Genomic DNA, 23,756 nt, shown 5'->3' on the forward strand with positions numbered 1-23,756 from the left:
GATGCCAGTATCAATAACGGTGCATCCCTAACTACATCAAAACTTGCATTAATTTTAATAATTAAATTAACATTACATCAAATGTCATACATATCACAAATCCAACATTTTTTTACTAGTCCTAAAAGTATATATTTTTATGATTTGTTTTTCCAGGGGTAAAACATGAACATGACTAATTTTGATAAATATGAAAAAAAATCCCTTTGAACAGAAAGGCATAGAGAACAAGGCACAGTCTTCATAATCGCTGACTGCATCTTCGCTCTATATCTGGGACACTGTCAAGATATTTTTACACTGAGAAAACATTGAAATACAAGCACTGAAGAACAAACCCAGTACAGAAGCAGCACACCAGCATGGGCTTATCGGAGAATATGCTCTCATGAAGGATAAATCTGTACGCTCTCCCTGAACTGACCTTCTTTTTCTCTGTATGACTAAACTAATCTTCTGGAACTAGCATTCTGAATGCCCCCCACCCTTCCAACCCTAAACCCGACTGACCCCTCCTCATTGTCATGTATGGCTGGTCATTCTGTCATTGTTGTAAGAATATTAAGAACTGCAGGAACAGAGGGCTAATTTGCATGTAATTATAATACATTTTAGAGAAAGGCAGGGCGTGAACAAGACAGAAAGAATGGCAGCTCGTTTTGAAGCGTGGAAACAGAAAGGCTTTCTCCCCTTCTCACCTTTTCTTACTCTACAAGGTTATCTGTCCAACAAGATAACGAGGATCCAGAACTCTGAAGCTCGTTACTTAGACCTGGGGGTGGATGGCGCCTAATTAATCATTGATTGTAATATGGCCACTCACAGAGTCTGAGCGGGGCGATCTGGGCTGGAGGAGGGAGTCCAGTCTCATCTAAGCTCTCTGTATCTACAGACCCCTTCCGCACATTGATATATAACGAGGCCGCCTCCCTTGTGAAGTACAACAAATAATTCAACAGAGATATTAAAACCAGCTTATACTCACACTGCCATCACTACGCTGGCCTCCTTTATGCGTGATCACCACCACCTCCATCCATTTACGCAGATGTTGCTGCAAGAGCAGAAGAAACATGGAGTCTGCTCTTGGTCACAGAATTTATATACAGTCTTTTATATATTATATATATATATTTTTTTTTTGGAGGGGGGGGGATTATAGAAATTAATACTTTTATTTAGCAAGGATGCTTTAAATTGATCAAAAGTGATGATAAAGATATTTACAATGTTACAAAAGATTTCTATTTCAGATAAATGCTGTTCTTCTGAGCTTTCTATTCCTCAAAACACCTGAAAATTCTACTCAGCTGTTTATAACATAATAATAAAAATAAATGTTTTTGAGCAGCAAATCAGAATATTAGAATTATTTCTAAAGGATAATGTGACTGGAGTAATGATGCTAAAAATTCAGCTTTGAAATCACAGCAATAAATCACATTTTAAAATATATTCAAATAGAAAACAGTTATTTTAAATAGTAAAAATATTTTAAAATTGAACTATTTTTGCTGTACTTTGGATCGAATAAATGCAGACTTGGTGAGCAGAAGACACTTCTTTAAAAAAATTATAATAATTTAAAATCGTACTGTTCAAAAACGTTTGACTGGTAGGTGTATACATAAAATAAATTAATTATTTTAGAATTATTTTTTTGTTACATTTAATTTTATTAAACTTAAATATGTATTTAAGAAGCCATTAATTCAGTCTTCTGTGTTTACATCATTCTTCAGAAATCATTCTAATAATCTGATTTGGTGTTTAAGAAAAAAATTCTTATTATCAATGGTGATTTGTCCTTACCATCATTTGGTCACAGAATTTGTCATTGAAGGAGTTGGGGAAGAGACGAGTGACAGATGTCAGTCTGTTGACCACATTGAGTGTCAGACTGCGATAGTCTCCGAGCATCATCAGCAGGGGCCGCATGTGTGTATGGATCTGATCCACCTCGATAGTAGCCCCCTCTAAGAACTGAGAAACACATTTGAACATGAACACACACTCAGACTTCAAAGCATATATATAGCCATTAAACAGCCCATGAGAGCTTAATAGAGACAGCTGCTTTTACATGCCCTACAAGGAAGACTACAAGATAATAGCATCTTAAAACCCTGTTTTTCTCTACTGTCCTGTCAATTCACAGGAGCAGAAAAACTCTAAACCCAGCGCAAAAAGAAAGGCCACACCAGCCTTCCGCAATGAGACGATGCATCACGGCCAAATTCATTTTCCTCTCAGCCTGTTTCCCTCCATCCTGTATTGATCTTTTCAGGCAGGACTCATTAGAGGCAGCAGGGCAGAGGAAGAGTGTGCGGAAGAGACTGAGAGATAGGAGAAAGGAAATGAGGCTTGTGGAGGAAGAGGGTTTACCTTTCTCATGCAGGCCTCTCCGGCCTCCTGGAGCTCACTGTTAGTGGAGTTGAGGGCCTTGAAGAGGGCAGCAATGATCTTCTCTCGGGATTGGGGAAGGTAGTTACAGGCCGCCAGGGCGTCTGAACAGACACACACGGAAGGGTTAAACAGAAAAAATGATAAAGACGGACACTCAGGCCCTAATATTCAGCACACATTTTTTATTTTATTCCAGTTATGTGGCAGACACCAAAAACATTTACATTTATCAGTATGTGACAGTCACTTAAGAAGTTTCAGGTCACTGTTCTAAAACCTAGTGAGCTGCCTATGTATGCAGCATGTTAAGGCATCCCAGGCACACTACAAACAGAAAAGTAAGTAGTATGATATTGTAGCATTCTAAGATATCAAACCTTGAAGGCAGCACTGAATATATCCTCAGCAGAAAACGCAATGTCTATTACAATATGAAGCAGTACAACTTTTTTCATCAATAAGAATGTTTCTTGAGCACCAAGTCAGCATATTAGTATCATTTCTGAAGGATCATGTGATACTGAAAACTGGAGAAACGTGCTGTAAATTCAGCTTTGCCATCACAGGTAAAAAAAAATTTTTTAATATATTAAAATAGGAAATAGTTATTTTAAATTGTAATAATATTTCTCAAGATTGCTGTTTTTACTGTATCTTTGAGTCAAATGAATGCAGCCTTGGTGAAGTTAAATCTAATTAAACAAGGACTACTTTACCTTAGCACCATGCTAACAACAAACTTGCAATCAACTGTGTGTGGCGGTTCATTTGTATACATATAGAGTTGCTGCCTATTTAAATTCTTCCAAATCAATCGCTTATCAGGATCCATTTCAATTAGCATGCAGCCTTAGAAGGAAGGTGCCTGCCTATGTAGGCAAAAATCAGCCAGGCAGCTCACTAGCTCACTAATAAAAAAAAAGTAGAACATACTGAGAGCAGCAATGCGCAGCGGCACCAGTGAAAGAAGGCTTTTATAACAGGGCAGCTTCATCAAAGCAGCATCCTCAGCTTCACACAGGTTCAGCAACTATCAAATCAAAGATACTGGAGCTCAGAGAGGAAGCACACAGAGCATCAACACATTGGTGATTTCATATTACCCACTTAAAAGCAGAAAGTTTCCGACTGACCTCTGTGTAAAAGACTTTGTGCTCCACCACATTGAGGTCCATGGTGAAGAGGCGGGGTTGTAGGGTGGTGCAGAAGGTGTTGCCCTCCATAAGGCCGATCTGAGCATTGGCCGGCTGATGTCGCAAAAGGTGTTTCTTTGGAGGAACCATGTCCTGCAGGACCTGGAGGAAAAAAACTGAGTTTTAAACTTTCCCTGAATAGAGAAGGAAGCTGACTGGCCTAATGTTCCTTCCTTGCAAGAGTTAACTATAAGAATTGTGTGATAGCCCTGGGCTCGTGTTGATAGAGTTGATGGAAAGGCCACTTGGCCAGTGTAGAATTATCTAAACTTACAAAATATAAGTGTGTTGTGAAGTAAACAATTGTTTTTCTGTGAAATATTGTAGCCATGAATTGTGCTGATTTAAGTCAACATCATATTAAGCTGACAGATTATGTTTTGCAAAAAAATGCTTGTCAAATTAGAGTATATTAATTCTTGCAAAACCTAGTTATTTAACTATAAAAATGTAAAACAAATGAAAACACTGATATTTAATTCGAATTAAATAAAAATAAATAAATCTGAAAAATCAGTTGCAAATAGTTTCTATTTTAGCACAAAAAAAAATCAAAATAAATATAAATCTAACATTAATTTTTAATCATTTTAATAATTTTTTGTTGTAAATGGTTTCTTTATTAGAAAAGAAATATCCCTAACCCTAACGTAAATGAAATATAATTAATAAAAACCTCATTAATACAACTCTTTTTTTCTAGCAATAATATGTTTTTAAAAATATAAATGTATCATTTTAAATAGTGGGGCCAGGAAAAATGTTGGCAGGGCAAGTAAAATTCTGGCAGGGTCAGCAAAGAAAGTCCTGCCACAGTCCTTAATATCGCATTAAAAAATACCACACTCACTTCTTTATGAGGCTCCATGATAATGGTGACGCTCTTGCCTGTGACTTGAGCCAGCACCTGCAAGGAGTGCATGGCCTGCTTGCGGACAGTGGAATTGGGGGAGGTGACCTCCCGTACCAGGTCATGAGTCACCAGATGGAAAGATTTATCCTGGGCAGACAGAAGCTCCTCAGTCTTCTCCTCATCCTTAAGAGGAGTGGCACAGCGTATCAACAACTGCTCCAGCGTGGTCTTTGCCATTGCAACTGCGCCATTAGACACCTGTGAGAGCCATCGTGGGATACAGAAGTTCATGCAGGTAACCCAAACATCAATGATTTCTAATGAAATTACAAAATGTTTGTACCTCTCCTGTGAGGTCCATCATGACGAAGAGCAGAGCTTTCAGGAAGGTCAGCTGGTTTTGCAACACCCAGATCAGAGGAAGCCTCTCCATCAGGAACTTAATGGACACCACTCCACCCAGCTTAGCATACCAGGCCTGCTCATAGCAGCATGCGCAAAGCCGCTCCACAATGTAGGAGAACAACGGCAGCTGGCACGCCTGAAGAAAGAACCAGATTGAGTTTCAGAAGAAGACCTTTCACGTGGCATCTATCTATTAAAGAAAAAAAGTTTATGGGAAGACAAATTTCAAAAGAAGTCCTCACCCTTTCCTTGGAGCCCAGGATAATGCTGGCAACATCAAAGATGACAGCAAGTGCCACTTCCCCAATCTTGCACAGCTCCTTCTCCTCGTAGGCCATGCATATGGCGATGGCGTCGATCAGCACGAGGGGGTCCATGCCTTTGGAGCCGTTCTCTTCACTGTGAAACATAGCCGTGCTGGGCTGGCTGCCTGGCTGGTAGCATGGCAGCAAGAAGGGACCTAGGGCAGAAAATTGAGTTATGTGATGATCTGAGTGTACTTCGGATGTTTCTCACACAGACAGAAAATAAAAACTTACATTGTTGCTGCTAAACAAAAACTCATTAAATAATTTTAAAATAGGATGTGCTAAAAGTCAAGCAATGTCACTTGTCACAAGCTATGTCTCTGCTGCCAATAGAAAGTTACTCTTTAAGGCTGTTGGAACACTTAGGTATATTTCATTAGCTAAAATAATAATATTTTTTTATGATACAATAGTAATACTACTAGAGTAAAAAAAAAAAAAAATTATTTTATTTATTTCAATGAATTTTGCATCCTTATGCAGACTCAAATGTAGAAGAAAGATTTTCTGAGTCATAGGTGAAGGAACAGACAGCTAAAGTCAATCCTCACATCCATTATTTTCCGTACAACTGAAAAATCAGAAATTCAGTCCAGGTTAAAATTTGTGGGGATAAGGACTTCATACTGGGACAGGTTGGACATTAAGTTCTTAGCTCAGGAGGAGTATTAATTACCATTTTGTACGATCCAGACATCAAGCATTTCTTTCCACAAGGTCATAAATTATATTCATTATATTCATTCAAGAAAATGAGTGAAAAAAATAACAGTAATGCAGTGGTTCTAGATACCTTACTAATATTAAATAACTACCAATGTTAGCACAGTTAAAGGGGTCATGTGATGCGATTTCAAGTTTTCCTTTCTCTTTGGAGTGTTAACAAGCTGTTCGTGAATAGATAAGATCCCTAAAGTTGCAAAGACTTAAGTCTCAAACCCAAAGAGATATTTTTTATAAAAGTTAAGACTCGTCCACACCCTCCTAAAAACGCCTCATTTAAACACGCCCCCACATTTCTACGTCACGATGTGGGAAGATTTTCATAACGCCACCCAAATGTATACGCAAAGAAAGAAGGCGTAACTTTGATTCTTGCTGTTGTATTGTTGCTGCCGCCGCCATGTCGTATGTGATGCTGTGTGTTTCGTTGTGAAAGCGAAACTACTTTGGTCTTCCAAAAGAGGACACAACTAGAAATCAGTGGTTAAGTTGTATTTATAACACGGTTCCAGAACAGTTCAAACCAAATATTCAGATGTGTGCAATGTATTTTACGGAGGACGATGATTGTTTCCTGGAAGAGTAGCCTACAATGCCGGTGTTCCGGTGAATTCAGTTCCCGTTTCCCATTCGGCGCACATGCTGACCACAGTCTATGATGTTGACAAATAATGCTGACTCACAGCCTGAAGGTACGTTTTCATATTTAAAGGATTTGCCTCTGACGATTCAAACGTGAGTTTTGGGCAGTGTAGAGTAGGGCTTGTTGTTTGTCGTTTCTCCGATCACAAATGCAGACATGGTTTTATGTTTACGTGGCACGATGCAACGCAACGTGGAAAAAGACCGTATAAGTAATTATAATCCGTAATTATGTGTAATGTGTTTTTTGAACCTACATTGCATTACACCAAATTTTATTTTTAGCAACATCATATGACCCCTTTATATCTACCTCACGCCCCCACATATCTTCCTCACTATGTGGAAATATTTGCATAATGCCGCCCAAATGTGCACGCAAAGAAAGAAGGCGTGGTTTCAGTAACCGCAGTTAGTGTTGAAGCAGTCATGTCAGGGAGACGCTGTGTGTTTCTAGGTGAAAGCAAAAGCACTTTATTTGGCCTTCCGAAAGTAGATGCATTTAGGAATCTTTAAGATTACTTACAACAGAACAGCAATGCATTTTATGGACGACCGTTTCGTGAAATTAGGAGAGGAGGTAATTCTGACTTTGCTATGACAATCTGGCGCTTCTGAATTAGCTACTGTTTTGTTATTAATTTAAGTATTTGCTATTGACTGTTCAAATGCGGAGTTTTGCGCATCGTGTGCGCGCGTGTGTGTGTGCGCGCGAGCGAGCGAGCGAGAGAGAGAGAGCGCGCGAGTTAGAGAGAGAGAGAGACATCACAGTGGAGTCAGCTGTCTTAACCGTGGCTTGTGTACTGCACACATACCAGCTTCATCACTGTGTCTGTCACGCGACTCTGTTCCCCTTTCGGGCACTGTCTTTACATTTATTTTGAAAGATGAAGCTCGCGATTATGGTAAGGGGCGTTACATTTCCGACGAGTGCTTGCAGTGTTCAGCCAATCACAATGCACTGGGTCAGCTGGCCAATCAGAGCAGACTGCGCTTGTCGGAAGGAGGGACTTTGTAGAAAACGAAGCGTTTGAGAGAGGCGGGGCATAGAGGACCTACAATAATGTACAGTATTTGAAAAATAATGTGTTTTTTGAACATTAAAGCATGTCAACATATTCTGTTATACCAAATACACAAAATAATGATCTTTAAAAAAGCATCATATGACCCCTTTAAAGGGTTAGTTCACCCACGTTGTGGTACTCTCATGAATGCCTATCAAAGACTGACACGGAAGAGAATAAATTGTTGAAAAAAGTGTTTTCTTTGCACACAAAAACTTTTCGTAAAATCATAAAATTGCGGTTGAATCACTGATATCACATGAACTATTTTATTGATGTCCTCACTACCTTTCTGGGCCTTGAATGTGGTAGTTCCATTGCTGTCTATGCAGGGTCAAAAAGCTATCGGATTTCATAAAAAATATCTACATTTGTATTCAGAAGATGAAGGAAGGTCTTACGGATTTGGAACGACATGGGGGTGAGCAATTAGTGACAGAATTTTCATTTTTGGGTGAACTATCCCTTTAACCTAAATCCCTCTCTAAACATTGCATGGGTAAACACTTCAAGTCATGTTAAGACTGAACTTCAATATAGATGGCACTAGCACAGAGGCAGAAATATTCCTCACCACACTGCTGAGCCACTGCCACCATAGTGTAATGGCGGATCAAGCTGGCAACAAAAGGCAGAGCGCTGGGCCTGAGATCCTTGATGACTGCGGACATGAACGCCCCCGTCAGGGCTTGCTCGAACGTCCTGCGTGCCGGGGTGTCCTGGGCTTTGTACCGGTGTGAGATGATCACGTTAGGGATCCACTTCTCTGTGAAGCTGTTGAAAACCAGCAAAGGGATTTAGCTCATAATTCGCATTGCATCCATGAACTCGCTCCATTACATGCGCCTGAGGTTGAATAACCCAATCAGGCGATTTGATTTGATTACAGAGTATAAAAGGCTTTTTGTGTTTGGACAGCTGAGCCCCATGGGAGTCTGGCTTTGTGTCTGGCTGACATTTTGTCTCATGTTTGGTTATTTATCCCAGCTGATAGCAGCACAGTGATAGAGTGAGTATTTTATCCTTCCTCAAGCCTGTGTTCTATAATGCCAAAGCCGGTAGCAGTGGTGATGGATCGCTCCATTTCATTATCGCTATTTAAAAGGCTTGGCGTAGGGAGAGGACTGAGCGGAAGAGAGCGGTCAGATCAATTTAAATTCATAACGCTGCCACTTGAATGGAACTCAATTATCCGGCCTGGCATTTGCGATATTAAGAGGGCATTCTGCCTTCTGAAAAAGGCCTCTTGCATGATGACCAGCACAGTGTGCCACACTGAAAGAGGGAGAGAGGATGTCATGAATCAAGACATCTGACAGCGGCAGCAGCTCTCCTCCCATATAACTGACACTCGGTTATTTCGGAAGGGGCCCGTATGACTGGCTTTTGGGGTAAACAGATAAAGTACAGTCAATTAGCCTCAGCGTGGAGATCAATGACTCTGTTATGTGACCCTCCAGCCCGGCCAGTAGAAACGGCTCTGAGTAATTAGCCCTTTGAACACTGTAGACAGTGGCGGCCAGGCTGGATGAGGCCCAGAGGAGCTGCAAACATAGCAAAAATAGTGAAAAATAGAGGCAGGTTTTAGCCTCACAACGCACAGGAACAGGGTTGCAACTAATAGTTATTTTGATAAACGAATTAACTGTCAATGATTCCCATTAATAAGGTTTTTAAAAACCCAAATGGATTTTCTGTATTTTTAATATATATATATATATATATACACAGTGGGTACGGAAAGTATTCAGACCCCCTTAAATTTTTCACTCTTTGTTATATAGCAGCCATTTGCTAAAATCATTTAAGTTAATTTTTTTTCCTCATTAATGTACACACAGCACCCCATATTGACAGAAAAACACAGAATTGTTGACATTTTTGCAGATTTATTAAAAAAGAAAAACTGAAATATCACATGGTCCTAAGTATTCAGACCCTTTGCTCAGTATTTAGTAGAAGCACCCTTTTGATCGAATAAAAATTTAAGGGGGTCTGAATACTTTCCGTACCCACTGTATATATATCTGTCTTTTAAAATACCCTGTGGATGCATCTACAGTGGGGAAAAAAAGTATTTAGTCAGCCACCAATTGTGCAAGTTCTCCCACTTAAAAAGATGAGAGAGGCCTGTAATTATCATCATAGGTATACCTCAACTATGAGAGACAAAATGAGAAAAAAAATATCCAGAAAATCACATTGTAGGATTTTTAAAGAATTTATTTGCAAATTATGGTGGAAAATAAGTATTTGGTCAATAACAAAATTTCATCTCAATACTTTGTTATATACCCTTTGTTGGCAATGACAGAGGTCAAACGTTTTCTGTAAGTCTTCACAAGGTTTTCACACACTGTTGCTGGTATTTTGGCCCATTCCTCCATGCAGATCTCCTCTAGAGCAGTAATGTTTTGGGGCTGTCGCTGGGCAACCCGGATTTTCAACTCCCTCCAAAGATTTTCTATGGGGTTGAGATCTGGAGACTGGCTAGGCCACTCCAGGACCTTGAAATGCTTCTTACGAAGCCACTCCTTCGTTGCCCGGGCGGTGTAAGTTTGCAAGGTATGTTTAAATTATATAACGTTAAATGCGTATTTGCTGAATGCTGACGGCAAACGAGAAAGTATTAAAATGTTTACCTTTCTATTACTAACAATATAAAAGCAATCTTTATAATACTTTTTTGTATACATTTTAATTCCTTTGTTTAACAGTTCTATCTGATTATTAGACAGATTTCTGTCCATGGACAGAACTGTTAACGGTGACAGCGAACAAGAGAGAGAATGTGAGCATTGTGTGTTCAAGCGCTGCCGTTCTCAGTGGCGTCAAAATAAAAGTCCCGCCACGAACGCATCAGCCAAACAAAAAAACTTATCGGCCGATGCCGATATTTGAAAAATGCCAAATGATATATCGGTCGACCTCTAGACGATATAAACACATACGATTATCAGGTATTGGGAGAAAATAACAGATGCAGAATCTCATCTGCGCCCAGGCAACAACTTTCCACTTAACTGTTCTCTTGCTCCACCCCCACGTACAGCGGAGACAACATCAGAGACAGAGGCCGTTATCTCTAATCTCTATCCCACGTCAAAATATGAGTTAAAATTGGCAGTATGGGAATACTTTGGATATAGAAAAGACTAACGCCTTTTTGTCCTCGAGTATAGACACAGTTCGCAAAAACTGTGTTCGGAAAGCGGCTGCAAAAAGAGGAAACACATCAAACATGTTTACCTATATTTCAGAACACCATCCCTCCGTGCATATACAGCTATGTCCCATTTATAACTTAAAGGTCCCATGGCATGAAAATGTCACTTTATGAGGTTTTTTAACATTAATATGAGTTCCCCTAGCCTGCCTACAGTGGCTAGAAATGGCGATAGGTGTAAACCGAGCCCTGGGTATCCTGCTTCGCCTTTGAGAAAATTAAAGCTCAGATGGCCCAATCTGGAATCTTCCCTTTATGTCGTCATACGGGGAAAGGTTACCTCCCCTTTCTCTGCTTTGCCCGCCCAGAGAATTTGGCCCGCCCATGAGAAAATGAGCTACTACCGTGCGAGGCGAGCGCAATATATTTTTTTTTCCTCGAGAGACATCATGGCTTGCAAACGAGCGAAGCATGGCAGTTGCCCCGCCTCTCTCCTCCTCATTAGCATTTAAATCTACAGACACAGAAATGGCACATCCTAAGGAAAGCTCATTGTGGGACTGGCTCGTAGTGGCTGAAATTCTGCACCAAGGCTGAATTTCGGGAAAGAGACTTCAGATGCAGTACTAGGGACCACTTAGGCCTATATAAAAGCATCCAAAAAGCAGCATGTCATGGGACCTTTAAGGTTAAAGCCTTATGATTTCCGTGAATCCCAGAATCGAGTCATGACAATGAATTTACAGTAGCTAGCTACAATGCAGAGGTCACATAAAATGTGCGATTTGATGGATTGATGAATAAATCAAAAACAGAGCTGTAAAATAATGAAAAAAACACTGCTATATAAATATATAATCTGTGTGTTTTGCGTGTCTCTGTGAATGAGCAGCGCTGTGTCGTGTACTACATACTCAAGTATGCGCCGGCATCGCTCAGTGTTTAACAGCGCCTGCTGTCTCACTATCTGAGGACGTGAACACAAACACTGAGAGCCTCACTGAGAGAACAATTAATAATAATTTCATCATTTTATTTGAGAAAACCACTGTCAAATACATTGACACTCAAAGCTCTTCACTACAACCCATCAAAATAAAAGTCCACTTTTTAACTCAAAGAAAATGACAGAAATTACGATAGTACTATAATGTAGCCTACTTCTAAAATAATAATTTACATAAATATTTTTAAGGAATATAATTTTTTCCCTCATTTGTATTTAGTAAATCTCTGTTGTGCAGCCCTTTGCAAAAACATAAAAGGATAAAGGTTATTTTTATGTGATTACATCTTAAAACATTAATTAAATTGTTAAAGCTTTATGCATTCATTTCACTACCACCATTTTTGATCGTATATTTGTATTAAATCATAAAAGTACAGAATCAAGAAAACTTAAGTCAAACCAGAATTTATGAATTTTTATGAATTATTAATGATAAATATATGTTGTTAAACTAATAAATAATCAGTGATGAAATTTTATTGTTTTTGATTAATGAAATTTGAATAAACATGCTTTCAAACACTTGTTCAACCCCCCCAACTTGATGAAATCTAACTTGTCTTTTTTCCCCAAATAAACTTGGGAGGAAAAGTATTGTGGCCTCTAGCCACACTGAAGAAATTACAATAAAACGAAAATGTATTATTATTATGGCTCCCATCCAAAATCTAGTCAGCTACCTTGCTGTCTACATAGTAAACTGCTTTCTAAGAAATCAAACAGAAACAGAACCTTTTAAGTGACTGACTTATAACCCACTACAAATAAAAAGTGCTATTGACACTTTGCTGTGAAGCTAACAATACGCTGCATTATAGTTTTAATGTTCTGTTAAGAACAAAACACAGCATGCTCAAATACTGGACATAGACTGATTTTTTTTCAAGGGGATGCATGATAGTGATGGGTTGTTCTTGAATGATTAATTTATTTTGAATAAATCTTTAATATGACTCGGGAACAACGAGTTGTCTCAGAGAGTGATTTATTTATTCATTCTATGTTGACCGTGCATGCACAACATCCTATAGGTTCTCCCGACTAATCAATTCTGTTTCCTGTACAGACTACATAGCATTAACCTAAGGGGATGAGGTGTGACATAAGAACAAACGACTCTGGCCCGGGAGCTGAGGTGAACTAACAGACTGCATAGCCTGCAAACCCAGCTAAGCACTGAAATAATCATTTCTGTTACATGCAATTTGGTCTTGCTACATTATAGTTTCGACTTATTCAACATGTGATCAGTGTTTGTGTATGCAAATGTGTTGAGGAATTAGGATATTAACTTGTAGCTAAATGACTTGAAAAAAAGATTCAGAGATTCAAAGAACAGAGGCAGTAAAATGATCTGAACTTCCCATCACTAATGCAAGCTGTGTCTGTATCACCATTGATTACCAAGTGTTATTGGATTATTTTTAGTTCTATTGGACGGTAATGCAAATTGAATTTGTGTATGCTCATACTCTCTGTTGTTACATTTAGATGCCATCTAAACCTTACCTTTGCCAACATCTAAAATAAACTTAGTAAATCTTTAAAATCACTAATTTAACACCATAAAAAATTATTCTACATTTTTACCAGAGTAAATCAGTTTTAGAATTTAAAACAACTTATTTAATTAATTTCATACATAACATGAAAATAATTATCAGCTTATATGTATCAGATAATAATTTTAATAAACATCTCTAATATTACAATTCATACATTTCATCAATAAATAAATGTTTATTTATAGTCAACATATCGCTTTGCCATTCGTCAATGGCACCTCTTCAAAATGTCTAGACTCTTATATCTTGATAATCTTATTGTAATACTTTGAGGGATGGAATATCATAATGCTCCAGTCTTATAAGTTTGGTTTTATCAATTTATTATTTTCTCTCTTTTCTCAGTGCCTGTATCCTTCTATTGTTGGAAGTGCAGAACTTTGTGCGTTTGGTTTTATGTAGTAAGTGGTTTAAATGTGAATTGAAAAAAAAACATTTGCAACCCCCTTTTTTTTTTTTTTTTTTTACTTAGTCGAAATGCATTCTGGGATTGCCTTCTCTGCGAAGCACAGCATGTACCCCACTTTAGAATTTAGCCCAAATGAGTCATGACTGTGCTGCCTACTTTTTAAAAAGACGCGTAAGGCCCCGATATACTTCAAACGAAGTTCGTTTTCGTTCTTCTTTGGGGGCAAATAGAAGTTCGAAAAGGCTGAGCGACGGTATACTGTTTTCGAACATTCCAACACCCCCGCGCTGCTGGAGGCGGGGGGTACATTAATGTAAACATGTCGCCCCGCTCACGCGTATGCCCTAAACACAACAACGATGCAATGATGGTGTATCTAGGTGTGAGACGGGTACCAATGGTCAGAATATTATAGACAAATTTTAATAATGATTAGCAGCAGTTCAGAGTCAAGTATCATGTTTGCAATACAAAAGAACCATTCCATTTCCATAATCAGTCCTTTAAGTGTGAATGGCTCATAGTCTGAAAACTTTAGCATGATGTGGAAAAAAATATCGGAGTCATCTCAATAACACAAATCTGTTTGTTACTTTATTCTATTAGTGTTCATTTATTTTATTAAACTGGATAAATTATTACACCTTTTTATATTTTATGTGGTGTCATGATTTGATCAAATCAAAGGTTTATTATTGTAAGTTCTTTTGGCATTTCATTTATTGTATACCTTTTAAATTGAAAGGACAACGGCAGCAGCAGTATGGTGTAACATTTATTTGAAACTCATGTATTTGGTACTTGCTACCTTATATCTTTACTCTTTCCTTTCATGGCTTTGGAAAACTTGCATCTGAGGTTTCTCTACGTCGCTTTTTGCATAACTCTGGGTCGTCGACACCAAGTTTCGTTGCAATTTCTTTCTAGGAATTAAATGCTTTCTCTGAATCTTTAAAGTCTCTCCGCGAGCGATCGTACAGGTGTGGATATATTTGTGGCAGCTCAGCTATTCGACACAGTGTATTTATGTGGGGGGGGGGGCACAAAAATAGAAATCGCACGTCAAAGAGGGTGGAGTTCCAGAACACACCCACCGACTGCGTAATCGCCACGGACCAATGGAATCTCAAAGGTGTGTAGGAGCCAAAACGAATTCCACCAGAAAGTTTGCTTTGGTGAGCTGTTTTGAACTGCTGAAACGAACTTAGTTTCGGCCTAATTTTGTTCGGAATTACATCATATCAGTTCGTTCTTCGATTTCGTTTGAAGTATATCGGGGCCTTTAAGTGGATCAGCAAAGCCTTGCAGCGCTGCCTAACTAGGCTTTAGAGATTAAATGTGTGCCCTGCGAATTGCACAGACTGCTTATACATGAAACATAATATTGGTTTAGAGAGGGTTAATCTGCATTCTTACCTTAGCGTCTCTCTTGCAGTGTATCCTGAGCCAATGAGTATTGACTCATCGAAAAGCTTGTCCATGCATGGAATGAATTCTGCAACACAAACAGACTTCATCAGATGCCATCGCAGGCTCTGAAGCCCACCCGAAACAGCTCAGGGGCCCATGAACCATGAGATACATCAATGCCAGACCTCAACATTCAGAGTTTCTCATCGATTCATTTAACCTTCTCTACAGGATTAATGATTTAGAAGAGTGTATCAGATTCCTCTCTCAAATGCTATTGATTGAGAGGTGAAGCTCAGAGAACGCAGCCGTTACATATCAAAGCGGTACCCCATGAAGCTCAGCGGTGTAATTAACACCAGATGCGAGCGCTCCTACAATAGCGAGCGCTTTGCATATCTTATTTGGGAATATCTGCCAACAATCTGCAAAGTGTTTGGCGGTGGATGACTCACGGCTGCGTAGATCTGTGGTGAGAATGTGCTTGGCAGCGATCAGCAGCTCTTTCCGCAGGTGAGCCGTCTCAGGGGGGCAGTTAGACAGCAGCTGCAACATCCCCTTCACCATCTGCTGGGAGTACTTCCCAACCAAGTCCTGACACACACACGTTTCACATGGCCACATTAGTCACTGCTTGAGTATTAAAACAAGTTTAGAAAAGTTTAATAAACAGGTGGTTGGGCTACGTTTCTACCTGGTAGATCCGGATAATGTAAGCCAGGAATGACAGGGTCTTGATCTGTGCTGCAATAAAATCTGCATAAAGCTCCTTGTTGAACAGCTTGTGTTGCCTGTCACGGACAGAAATCAGGAAAAGCTTTAAATGTCACTACGTGTTAAATTGCACCTATGACATCCTTTCCTGTGCATTAGTGGTGATGTAATACCACACGCTCAACAAGATGCAAGAGGTCACTGACCGAGCCTGTGGAGACACCTGCAGCATGATGGTGTTCATGATAAGAGGCACAAACTCTGACACCGCATTGTGAATGTTCAGTTTGTACAGCTAGGGGGGGGAAAAAAAATTTTTTTTTTTTTTTAAATCGCACAGAAAGGCAATTACTGCATCAAATAACAGCAGGGCGATAGACAGAGAGTAGACTCGAGCTTGAAACATTGTTGCGTAAAATTGTACATAATTTATAAGATTCATGCATTCAGAACAGAAATTTAGATTCGGACTCAAAGGCAAACTCCACCAATACGTCAAAGCATTTTAAAAACAAATCATAAAACCTGAAGATTTAAGACACTACACCATGTAATAGGTTGAAAATTGTCATGGCATATTTCTGAAAGCAGTATCTGTGATTTTTGTGGGTCCTGCATTTTAAGCAGAAAATAGAAGTACACCTGCTGGTCAAATGTATAATGATAACATGCGGAGAAGGTGAAATAAAAGCTGTCAAAGTGTTTTGATTGATCGTAGCTTCCTAACAGCTGTGGACTGACATTTTCTGTCTCAAAACAGATTTCCTTTACAATTAAAGCTCATAACAACAAAGGCAAAAACATCTAATCACAGCAATCATTTTGATAAGAGTGGCAGGTTTGAGGAAGCAATGGATTTAGCTATAAAGTATGGGTTTCAGATGACTGACAGCACCTTTTATAAATGAGCCAAATGTCTAAATGAGAGACGTGTACTTTTAAAAAGAGGATGGCTGGCATAAAGTCAATACTGAATGAGTGATTTTATGGGCTCTCACCTGATACATGAGGACGACAATGATGGGCAGCTCTGCCAACACTTTGAGTGACAGCGATCCCCGGGGGATTATGGTATGCTAGAGGACAAAGAGGAGATGGATGAGGCCACTGAGAGACTGAACCAGTTGTCACCATAAAACGTATTTTTTAGCACTCATATTGATTTGCTTTTTGTGTTGAAGAGAATAAAAATAAAAAAAAGCAACTGCATTCCAGGACCTCTTAAGCAGAAAAAGCATAAGCAGGAATTCAGTGCCCTCTAGTGTCTACATATAGTAAATATTCTTTGCACTGGTATACTCTGCAAAGTAAACAGTCCACAAAGACCCTGATAACACATTTGTGTCAGCTGATCTGATCACAAGCGGTCAGCACAATATACATGTGTATTCAGGATTCAAAACATTTTGTGACTGAATGCACATATTGTGGAGGTCACAAATCCATGAGATAGAATTGTTTTTGTAGTATTATTAACTAACCATCTTGATGTATCCAAGACTGCAGTGAAAAACTATTTACTTGCCTGTCAATCACTGCACAAAAATTGTGTTTTGCCATTTATGAGCACCATGTTTAAAAAGAAAATAACCATCCAATTGAATAAATTGTATTTTCTGCTTTAGCAATATACATTTACACACTGATGTGTTATTACCAGGTGTAAATCGGCTGATCAGCTGTAATCAGACCACGCAGTACAGGTCCACTGCATAGATACAGTATGTTAACAAGATCAAACAATTATACCATAATAACATTAGGTTACTTACTACTACTTAAAGTCAATACTGAATGAGTGATTTTATGGGCTCTCACCTGATACATGAGGACGACAATGATGGGCAGCTCTGCCAACACTTTGAGTGACAGCGATCCCCGGGGGATTATGGTATGCTAGAGGACAAAGAGGAGATGGATGAGGCCACTGAGAGACTGAACCAGTTGTCACCATAAAACGTATTTTTTAGCACTCATATTGATTTGCTTTTTGTGTTGAAGAGAATAAAAATAAAAAAAAGCAACTGCATTCCAGGACCTCTTAAGCAGAAAAAGCATAAGCAGGAATTCAGTGCCCTCTAGTGTCTACATATAGTAAATATTCTTTGCACTGGTATACTCTGCAAAGTAAACAGTCCACAAAGACCCTGATAACACATTTGTGTCAGCTGATCTGATCACAAGCGGTCAGCACAATATACATGTGTATTCAGGATTCAAAACATTTTGTGACTGAATGCACATATTGTGGAGGTCACAAATCCATGAGATAGAATTGTTTTTGTAGTATTATTAACTAACCATCTTGATGTATCCAAGACTGCAGTGAAAAACTATTTACTTGCCTGTCAATCACTGCACAAAAATTGTTTTGCCATTTATGAGCACCATGTTTAAAAAGAAAATAACCATCCAATTGAATAAATTGTATTTTCTGCTTTAGCAATATACATTTACACACTGATGTGTTATTACCAGGTGTAAATCGGCTGATCAGCTGTAATCAGACCACGTTTTGCCATTTATGAGCACCATGTTTAAAAAGAAAATAACCATCCAATTGAATAAATTGGGAAATAAATTGTATTTTCTGCTTTAGCAATATACATTTACACACTGATGTGTTATTACCAGGTGTAAATCGGCTGATCAGCTGTAATCAGACCACGCAGTACAGGTCCACTGCATAGATACAGTATGTTAACAAGATCAAACAATTATACCATAATAACATTAGGTTACTTACTACTACTAGAATACTGCCCTATTTTGTTCATTAAGACAAACACAGATCAGCATTTGAACACTCAGATCTGATCAGTTTTACTTTCAGCGTCCAGGCTTATTGGTACATTACAGTTCACTCACACACAATCACACATGCAGACACACAATCTTACACACAGTACCATTCTCTGGACTAAAGCACATCGCTCTCATCATTGTGTTTCTGCTGATCATGTTTGTCAAAACTATTCAGCTAATGAGGATTTTGTACAGGTCTGCTGGAGTTTGTACTGACCGTTCGGGTCTCGCTGTCCTCACGCTCCGGTGTGGTCTTCACTAATACTGAGGTGATCATGCCCACCATTTCTGGAGAAGGCACTGTGTTTTCTGCAATAACCTGAGGATTCTCAAAGTACCTCGTCTGACAGACAGATACACAAGTTCAGAAAACACATACTTTAACACAAACATACTTTTAAAAAAAAAAAGGGTTAAAAGACCTTACCACTACTTTTGGCAGTTCTTTGTAAATTTGCTTCACAAAGTCCAAGAAATGATGAATCTTTAAGAGTTGGCAGGAAGACGTTATTTAATAACATTTACTGAAACATAGGAAATGCAAATGCTAGTCAACATCACAAAGTGCCAGAAGGCTGCATCTTACCTCTTGAGAGATTGGCGGGCGAAACTGTTTGTGCAATTCAATGATGATGCGTAAACAAATGAGCACATTCTCCTCACTTTCAATCTAAATGATGAAACACAGGAGGCAAGAACCAATCACAGCCATTTTTTATATAAAACATACACACACTCATGCACAAGCACGCACACAAGATGATGCATTACATATGTAAACTAAATTAGATTTAATATTCCTTTGTAAGAGAACTGTTTTTGTTTTTTTTCATGTAGTTTGAAATGTTGTAATTTATTCCCATTATATGACTATGATTTTACTGTTTTTGTTTGTTTTTTCATTAAGACAAAACAATCAAGTCAGAATTCACACAGATCAGCATTTGGACACTCAGATCTTATCAGTTATGCTTTCAGCGCCCAGGCTCATTGGTACTTTACAGTTCTCTCACACACAATCATTCACACAGTACCATTCTCTGAACTAAAGTACATCTCTCTCATCATTGTGTCTCTGCTGTCCCTCTTGCATGTAGTTACATATACAAATATTTGTCCAAAAATGCTCTACAGCCTTTATTTTATAGGCTCTTTAAATTAGAATAAACTTGGCATTCAGGTAGCTGACCTCAAGGAAGCGGAACATGACAGAAAGGATGTTCTTGGCATGAGGCCGCAGATGTTCATTAGTTGGGATCCGGTGGATGATCTCCAGGACAAGTTTCCTTAATTGCTGTAACAAGAGTCAAAGAAACCTCATGTTTACTTAAATGTCAGGAATGAGGCCTCAATAAAGACAATATGCAATATGATTTTCACTAAAAAGCACACCTGCGTTGGTTTCTCTTGAAGGAACTGCACTTCTCCATCCTGCAGAAACGTTAGGAAACGAGGGATGATGTGCTCCAAGAAAGTAGAATACTGTGGCGAGGATGTGACATTCTGTGGACGAGGATTAACATGAATGACAATGAGGAAGCGTCTTTTATTTCAAGCTTTTTATAAACAAAATATAAGGGCTCACCTCAAAATTCTCACTGACTTCCTGCATCATTTTCAGTTTGGTCTCATCCGCTGATGTTTTAGCGAAAGAGAATCACAGTGGTAAGCAGAGACAATGCTTTAAACTAACATTGAAACTTTTTAGTTGAATGGAATACACTCACGCGTGTTGTTGTCAGTGAGCGCCGCCACGAACTGCAGGTATTTCTTCATAAGGGTGGTCTGATCCACCACAGTGGGGCTCGGGGTGGGCACGAAAGACATGGTGGTGGCCGGGACAGACAGGATTACGCTGAATAAGGGCAGACTAATGTCTGCGCTCGTCTCAGTAGAAATTCATGTCATCTGTAGGAGAGTAACCATAAGGGGAACGTCAATATTAGTGTCAGCCTTGCACAAACAGGTACAGTATCGTATCAGATGGTACCATCATGGTATTTTGACAGATGCAGCTGTACTGAATCATTACCATATTCACATGACAAGGTATTTACGTGATATTAAAGGTCAAAATGCATGGTAGTACCATCTAAACACACACACACAAAGATACATTATTGCCATTTGACTTTGCACGTAAACAACTTGTCTACATCACAACTGACTGACTGAAAACTATAAACATATAGAGAGAAATTTGAGATGAATAATAATGACACTATATTGTCTGCTTTATAACTGAACTTGGAAATAGAACTGAATTGGTTCATAATTGAAGAATTTTGCAACAAAGTACGTACTTGCCATTGCATTTATAGCAATTGCTAAATATCAAAACAAAACTAATGGCAAATAAATCAAAATCTCATCCAGCACAATTACTTACAAAGTGTTTTATGCAGACTAGTTTATAAGCTGACCTCTAGTTTAGGGAAGCGGTGGGCGCGCCAAACTGCAACAACACGCCTACTGCAGTCACGCTCGCTGACATGATATGATGCGCTCGTGCTAAAGTGCTAATATTAAAACCTAAATGAACGCCTCTATCACAAAGCTGCCATTAACACAGAGACTTTCGCTTCTCGGAAAGGATTTACATGTGTTTATAATAGTATTGCGTAAGCTAGCAGCACACCAGGCCAATCACAGAAGAAAGAGAATACTGTCGCTAACTGCTAACCCACACCATGTCATTATTCACATGCAGAACTCAGGCTTTGCACTTTTTACCTCAATTAGTGCAAATGTCTAAAGCGGTTGTATTTCACACAAAAGCTAATAAGGAACTTCTCCACTCATTATGCATATAAATTACCAAATCACTCCCCAAAACAGCAACAACTTACCAGCAAGGAGACCGGAAGGAGTTGTAAAAGAACTTCCGCTACACGTATGAAATTTAGTGGAAGGGCTGAAATCAATCCGCCGTTGTTTTGTTTGCTAATTGTGTGAATTGTTATACAGTGTAAACTGTAACGTGCGAGTTTTATGCTTTTGTACTAGTCTTTCTCAAGTGGAATTGGGTGCCACAGCCTTGTCCTAAGCAATGATTTTCAAATTTAGACACCAATATAGTTCCATGCGGAAGGATACCAAGAGAACGCAAGCGTGCGAAGACCATCGAAAACGATGGTCTTTCCCGTTTTCATTTAAATTGGTATATAACGTGTTTAATGTAACTTTATCACACCCCAGTATACAACATATTATTTTAATAATCGATTCAGCGCGATTTATAAATACTAAATCTGTTTATAAAAATGTGTGGCACGTTTGTGTTGAATCAGGTTTATATGATGCGCAGTCATTCTTGAGACGTGGGACAAAACAGGTCCAGCAAGGGTAACTGCTATTAGGTTTAAAAATAAAAATATTTTCAATTTTAAATGTCATGAGGGATTAATAATAGAATGTATTTAACACAATTATCACCTTCAATTTAATTTTCTCATTATTATACCAAATCTGTGTTTCTTAATGTCCTCTCACTACATCTAAAACGCTGTGTCCACAGAGAAGGGTTCAGTCATTAATATGCAATAAAATGGATAAAAAAAAATTTTTAATGATGAAAAAGAGCTTGTTTTTATCAAAAGCAACACTTAATAATATCTCCTATCAAAGCAAGGTTGTTTTTTAATGACACATGCATGTTTAATACGATTTTAAAGCTGCGTCCCCACTACATTCAATAAAATGTAATAAAATCAGGGAATATCAGGGGCAGCTGTCACTCTAAAGGACCCCTTGCCACAGTTCACCTCTGCAGAGTACATCAGTGTCAGACAGGCTCTGCTAAATTTTATGGTTTTAGAATATGTAGTTTCATTTGTCTGAGTACAAGGTTTTATTTTTTCAATTTTGCACCCAGTTTTGTTTCACTTCTCAAGAATGACTAAACGACATTAAAATGCTTCACCAGCTGCAGTGATGTGCGCTTTTTATTGGATCCAATAATGATTGTGATAATAATTAACCTCTTAAGACCCGGCAAAACATTTTAGGAAAAAAAATAAAATTTTTGATGTCATTACATTATTTAGAGCATTAAAAAAATTGTAAACAAAAACATGTAAATCATTCATAAGTTATGCTACGTCCTTGGTAGAGGACATCGGGACTCAATTTCTTTAAAAAATAAAAAGACATGAATGAACATGCATAGGCAAAAACAATTTTTTAGTTTTTGTTAAATGTTTTAATACATTTTTAGTTTTCAGCATTTTTTTTACCATCTTTGTATAACGATAATTCTCAATTATGTTATAACAGAATGATTTGATATACCATTTTTCTTCATGCAAAATGTGTGTAAAATGGCCACAAACAGGTTTTCTCATTATATATAATGGATCTATAAACTAAATCTAATTTGCATATTAATGTGTTTTTGGGGCAACATGTAATGAAAAATGAAGTGTAATATTGAGAGTAATAATTGGACATCGGGACTCAATTTCTTTAAAAAAATAAAAAGACATGATGAACATGCATAGGCAAAAACAATTTTTTTAGTTTTTGTTAAATGTTTTAATACATTTTTAGTTTTCAGCATTTTTTTTACCATCTTTGTATAAAGATAATTCTCAATTATGTTATAACAGAATGATTTGATATACCATTTTTCTTCATGCAAAATGTGTGTAAAATGGCCACAAACAGGTTTTCTCATTATATATAATGGATCTATAAACTAAATCTAATTTGCATATTAATGTGTTTTTGGGGCAACATGTAATGAAAAATGAAGTGTAATATTGAGAGTAATAATTGACAAGATTTTCATAATAATATATAATATTTCATAGGAATATTGAAATATATTTTCTTTCCCTATTCATTTGTTGTGTCTCCCAAAATGCGTAATAAACATGCTTTTAGTCCCGGTGTCCTCATATGAGGACATCTATGAAATCAACCTCCTGTTTCGTAACAGAAAGTCATATTTTGATTTGAAACCCCATAACATTTTTCTGAGATGTTGATTTATGGCACACATTTTAAAAATGAGTCCGATTTAAATGACAATTACAAAATATTATCATATTTCCATAAGAGTGTCACTAAATTAATATCAG

At 38.1% G+C, this 23,756-nt stretch overlaps 1 protein-coding gene across 1 annotated transcript in view; it reads right to left on the bottom strand.

Moving 5' to 3' along the window:
• LOC107584185 (transformation/transcription domain-associated protein) overlaps nt 1-21,481 on the bottom strand; it is an 83,370-nt gene extending 61,889 nt beyond the window's left edge. Inside the window, exons 1-22 of the mRNA XM_016270690.1 lie at nt 21,409-21,481; nt 20,403-20,583; nt 20,261-20,310; nt 20,068-20,178; nt 19,865-19,969; nt 19,262-19,345; nt 19,103-19,159; nt 18,893-19,018; nt 17,689-17,766; nt 16,077-16,165; nt 15,851-15,947; nt 15,612-15,750; nt 15,163-15,241; nt 8,172-8,371; nt 5,100-5,317; nt 4,796-4,993; nt 4,450-4,710; nt 3,540-3,701; nt 3,340-3,436; nt 2,386-2,507; nt 1,813-1,983; nt 986-1,054 (exon numbers count right to left, since the gene is read on the bottom strand). Coding sequence (XP_016126176.1) covers nt 986-1,054; nt 1,813-1,983; nt 2,386-2,507; nt 3,340-3,436; nt 3,540-3,701; nt 4,450-4,710; nt 4,796-4,993; nt 5,100-5,317; nt 8,172-8,371; nt 15,163-15,241; nt 15,612-15,750; nt 15,851-15,947; nt 16,077-16,165; nt 17,689-17,766; nt 18,893-19,018; nt 19,103-19,159; nt 19,262-19,345; nt 19,865-19,969; nt 20,068-20,178; nt 20,261-20,310; nt 20,403-20,502 — 2,613 coding nt within the window. The 5' untranslated portion in view covers nt 20,503-20,583; nt 21,409-21,481. The remainder of the gene's footprint in view (nt 1-985; nt 1,055-1,812; nt 1,984-2,385; nt 2,508-3,339; nt 3,437-3,539; nt 3,702-4,449; nt 4,711-4,795; nt 4,994-5,099; nt 5,318-8,171; nt 8,372-15,162; nt 15,242-15,611; nt 15,751-15,850; nt 15,948-16,076; nt 16,166-17,688; nt 17,767-18,892; nt 19,019-19,102; nt 19,160-19,261; nt 19,346-19,864; nt 19,970-20,067; nt 20,179-20,260; nt 20,311-20,402; nt 20,584-21,408) is intronic.
• Between the last annotated feature and the right edge of the window lie 2,275 nt (nt 21,482-23,756).

The sequence above is a fragment of the Sinocyclocheilus grahami genome, unplaced genomic scaffold, assembly GCF_001515645.1.
Source record: "Sinocyclocheilus grahami isolate Dianchi unplaced genomic scaffold, SAMN03320097.WGS_v1.1 scaffold57.1, whole genome shotgun sequence".
NCBI classification, from domain to species: Eukaryota; Metazoa; Chordata; class Actinopteri; order Cypriniformes; family Cyprinidae; genus Sinocyclocheilus; species Sinocyclocheilus grahami.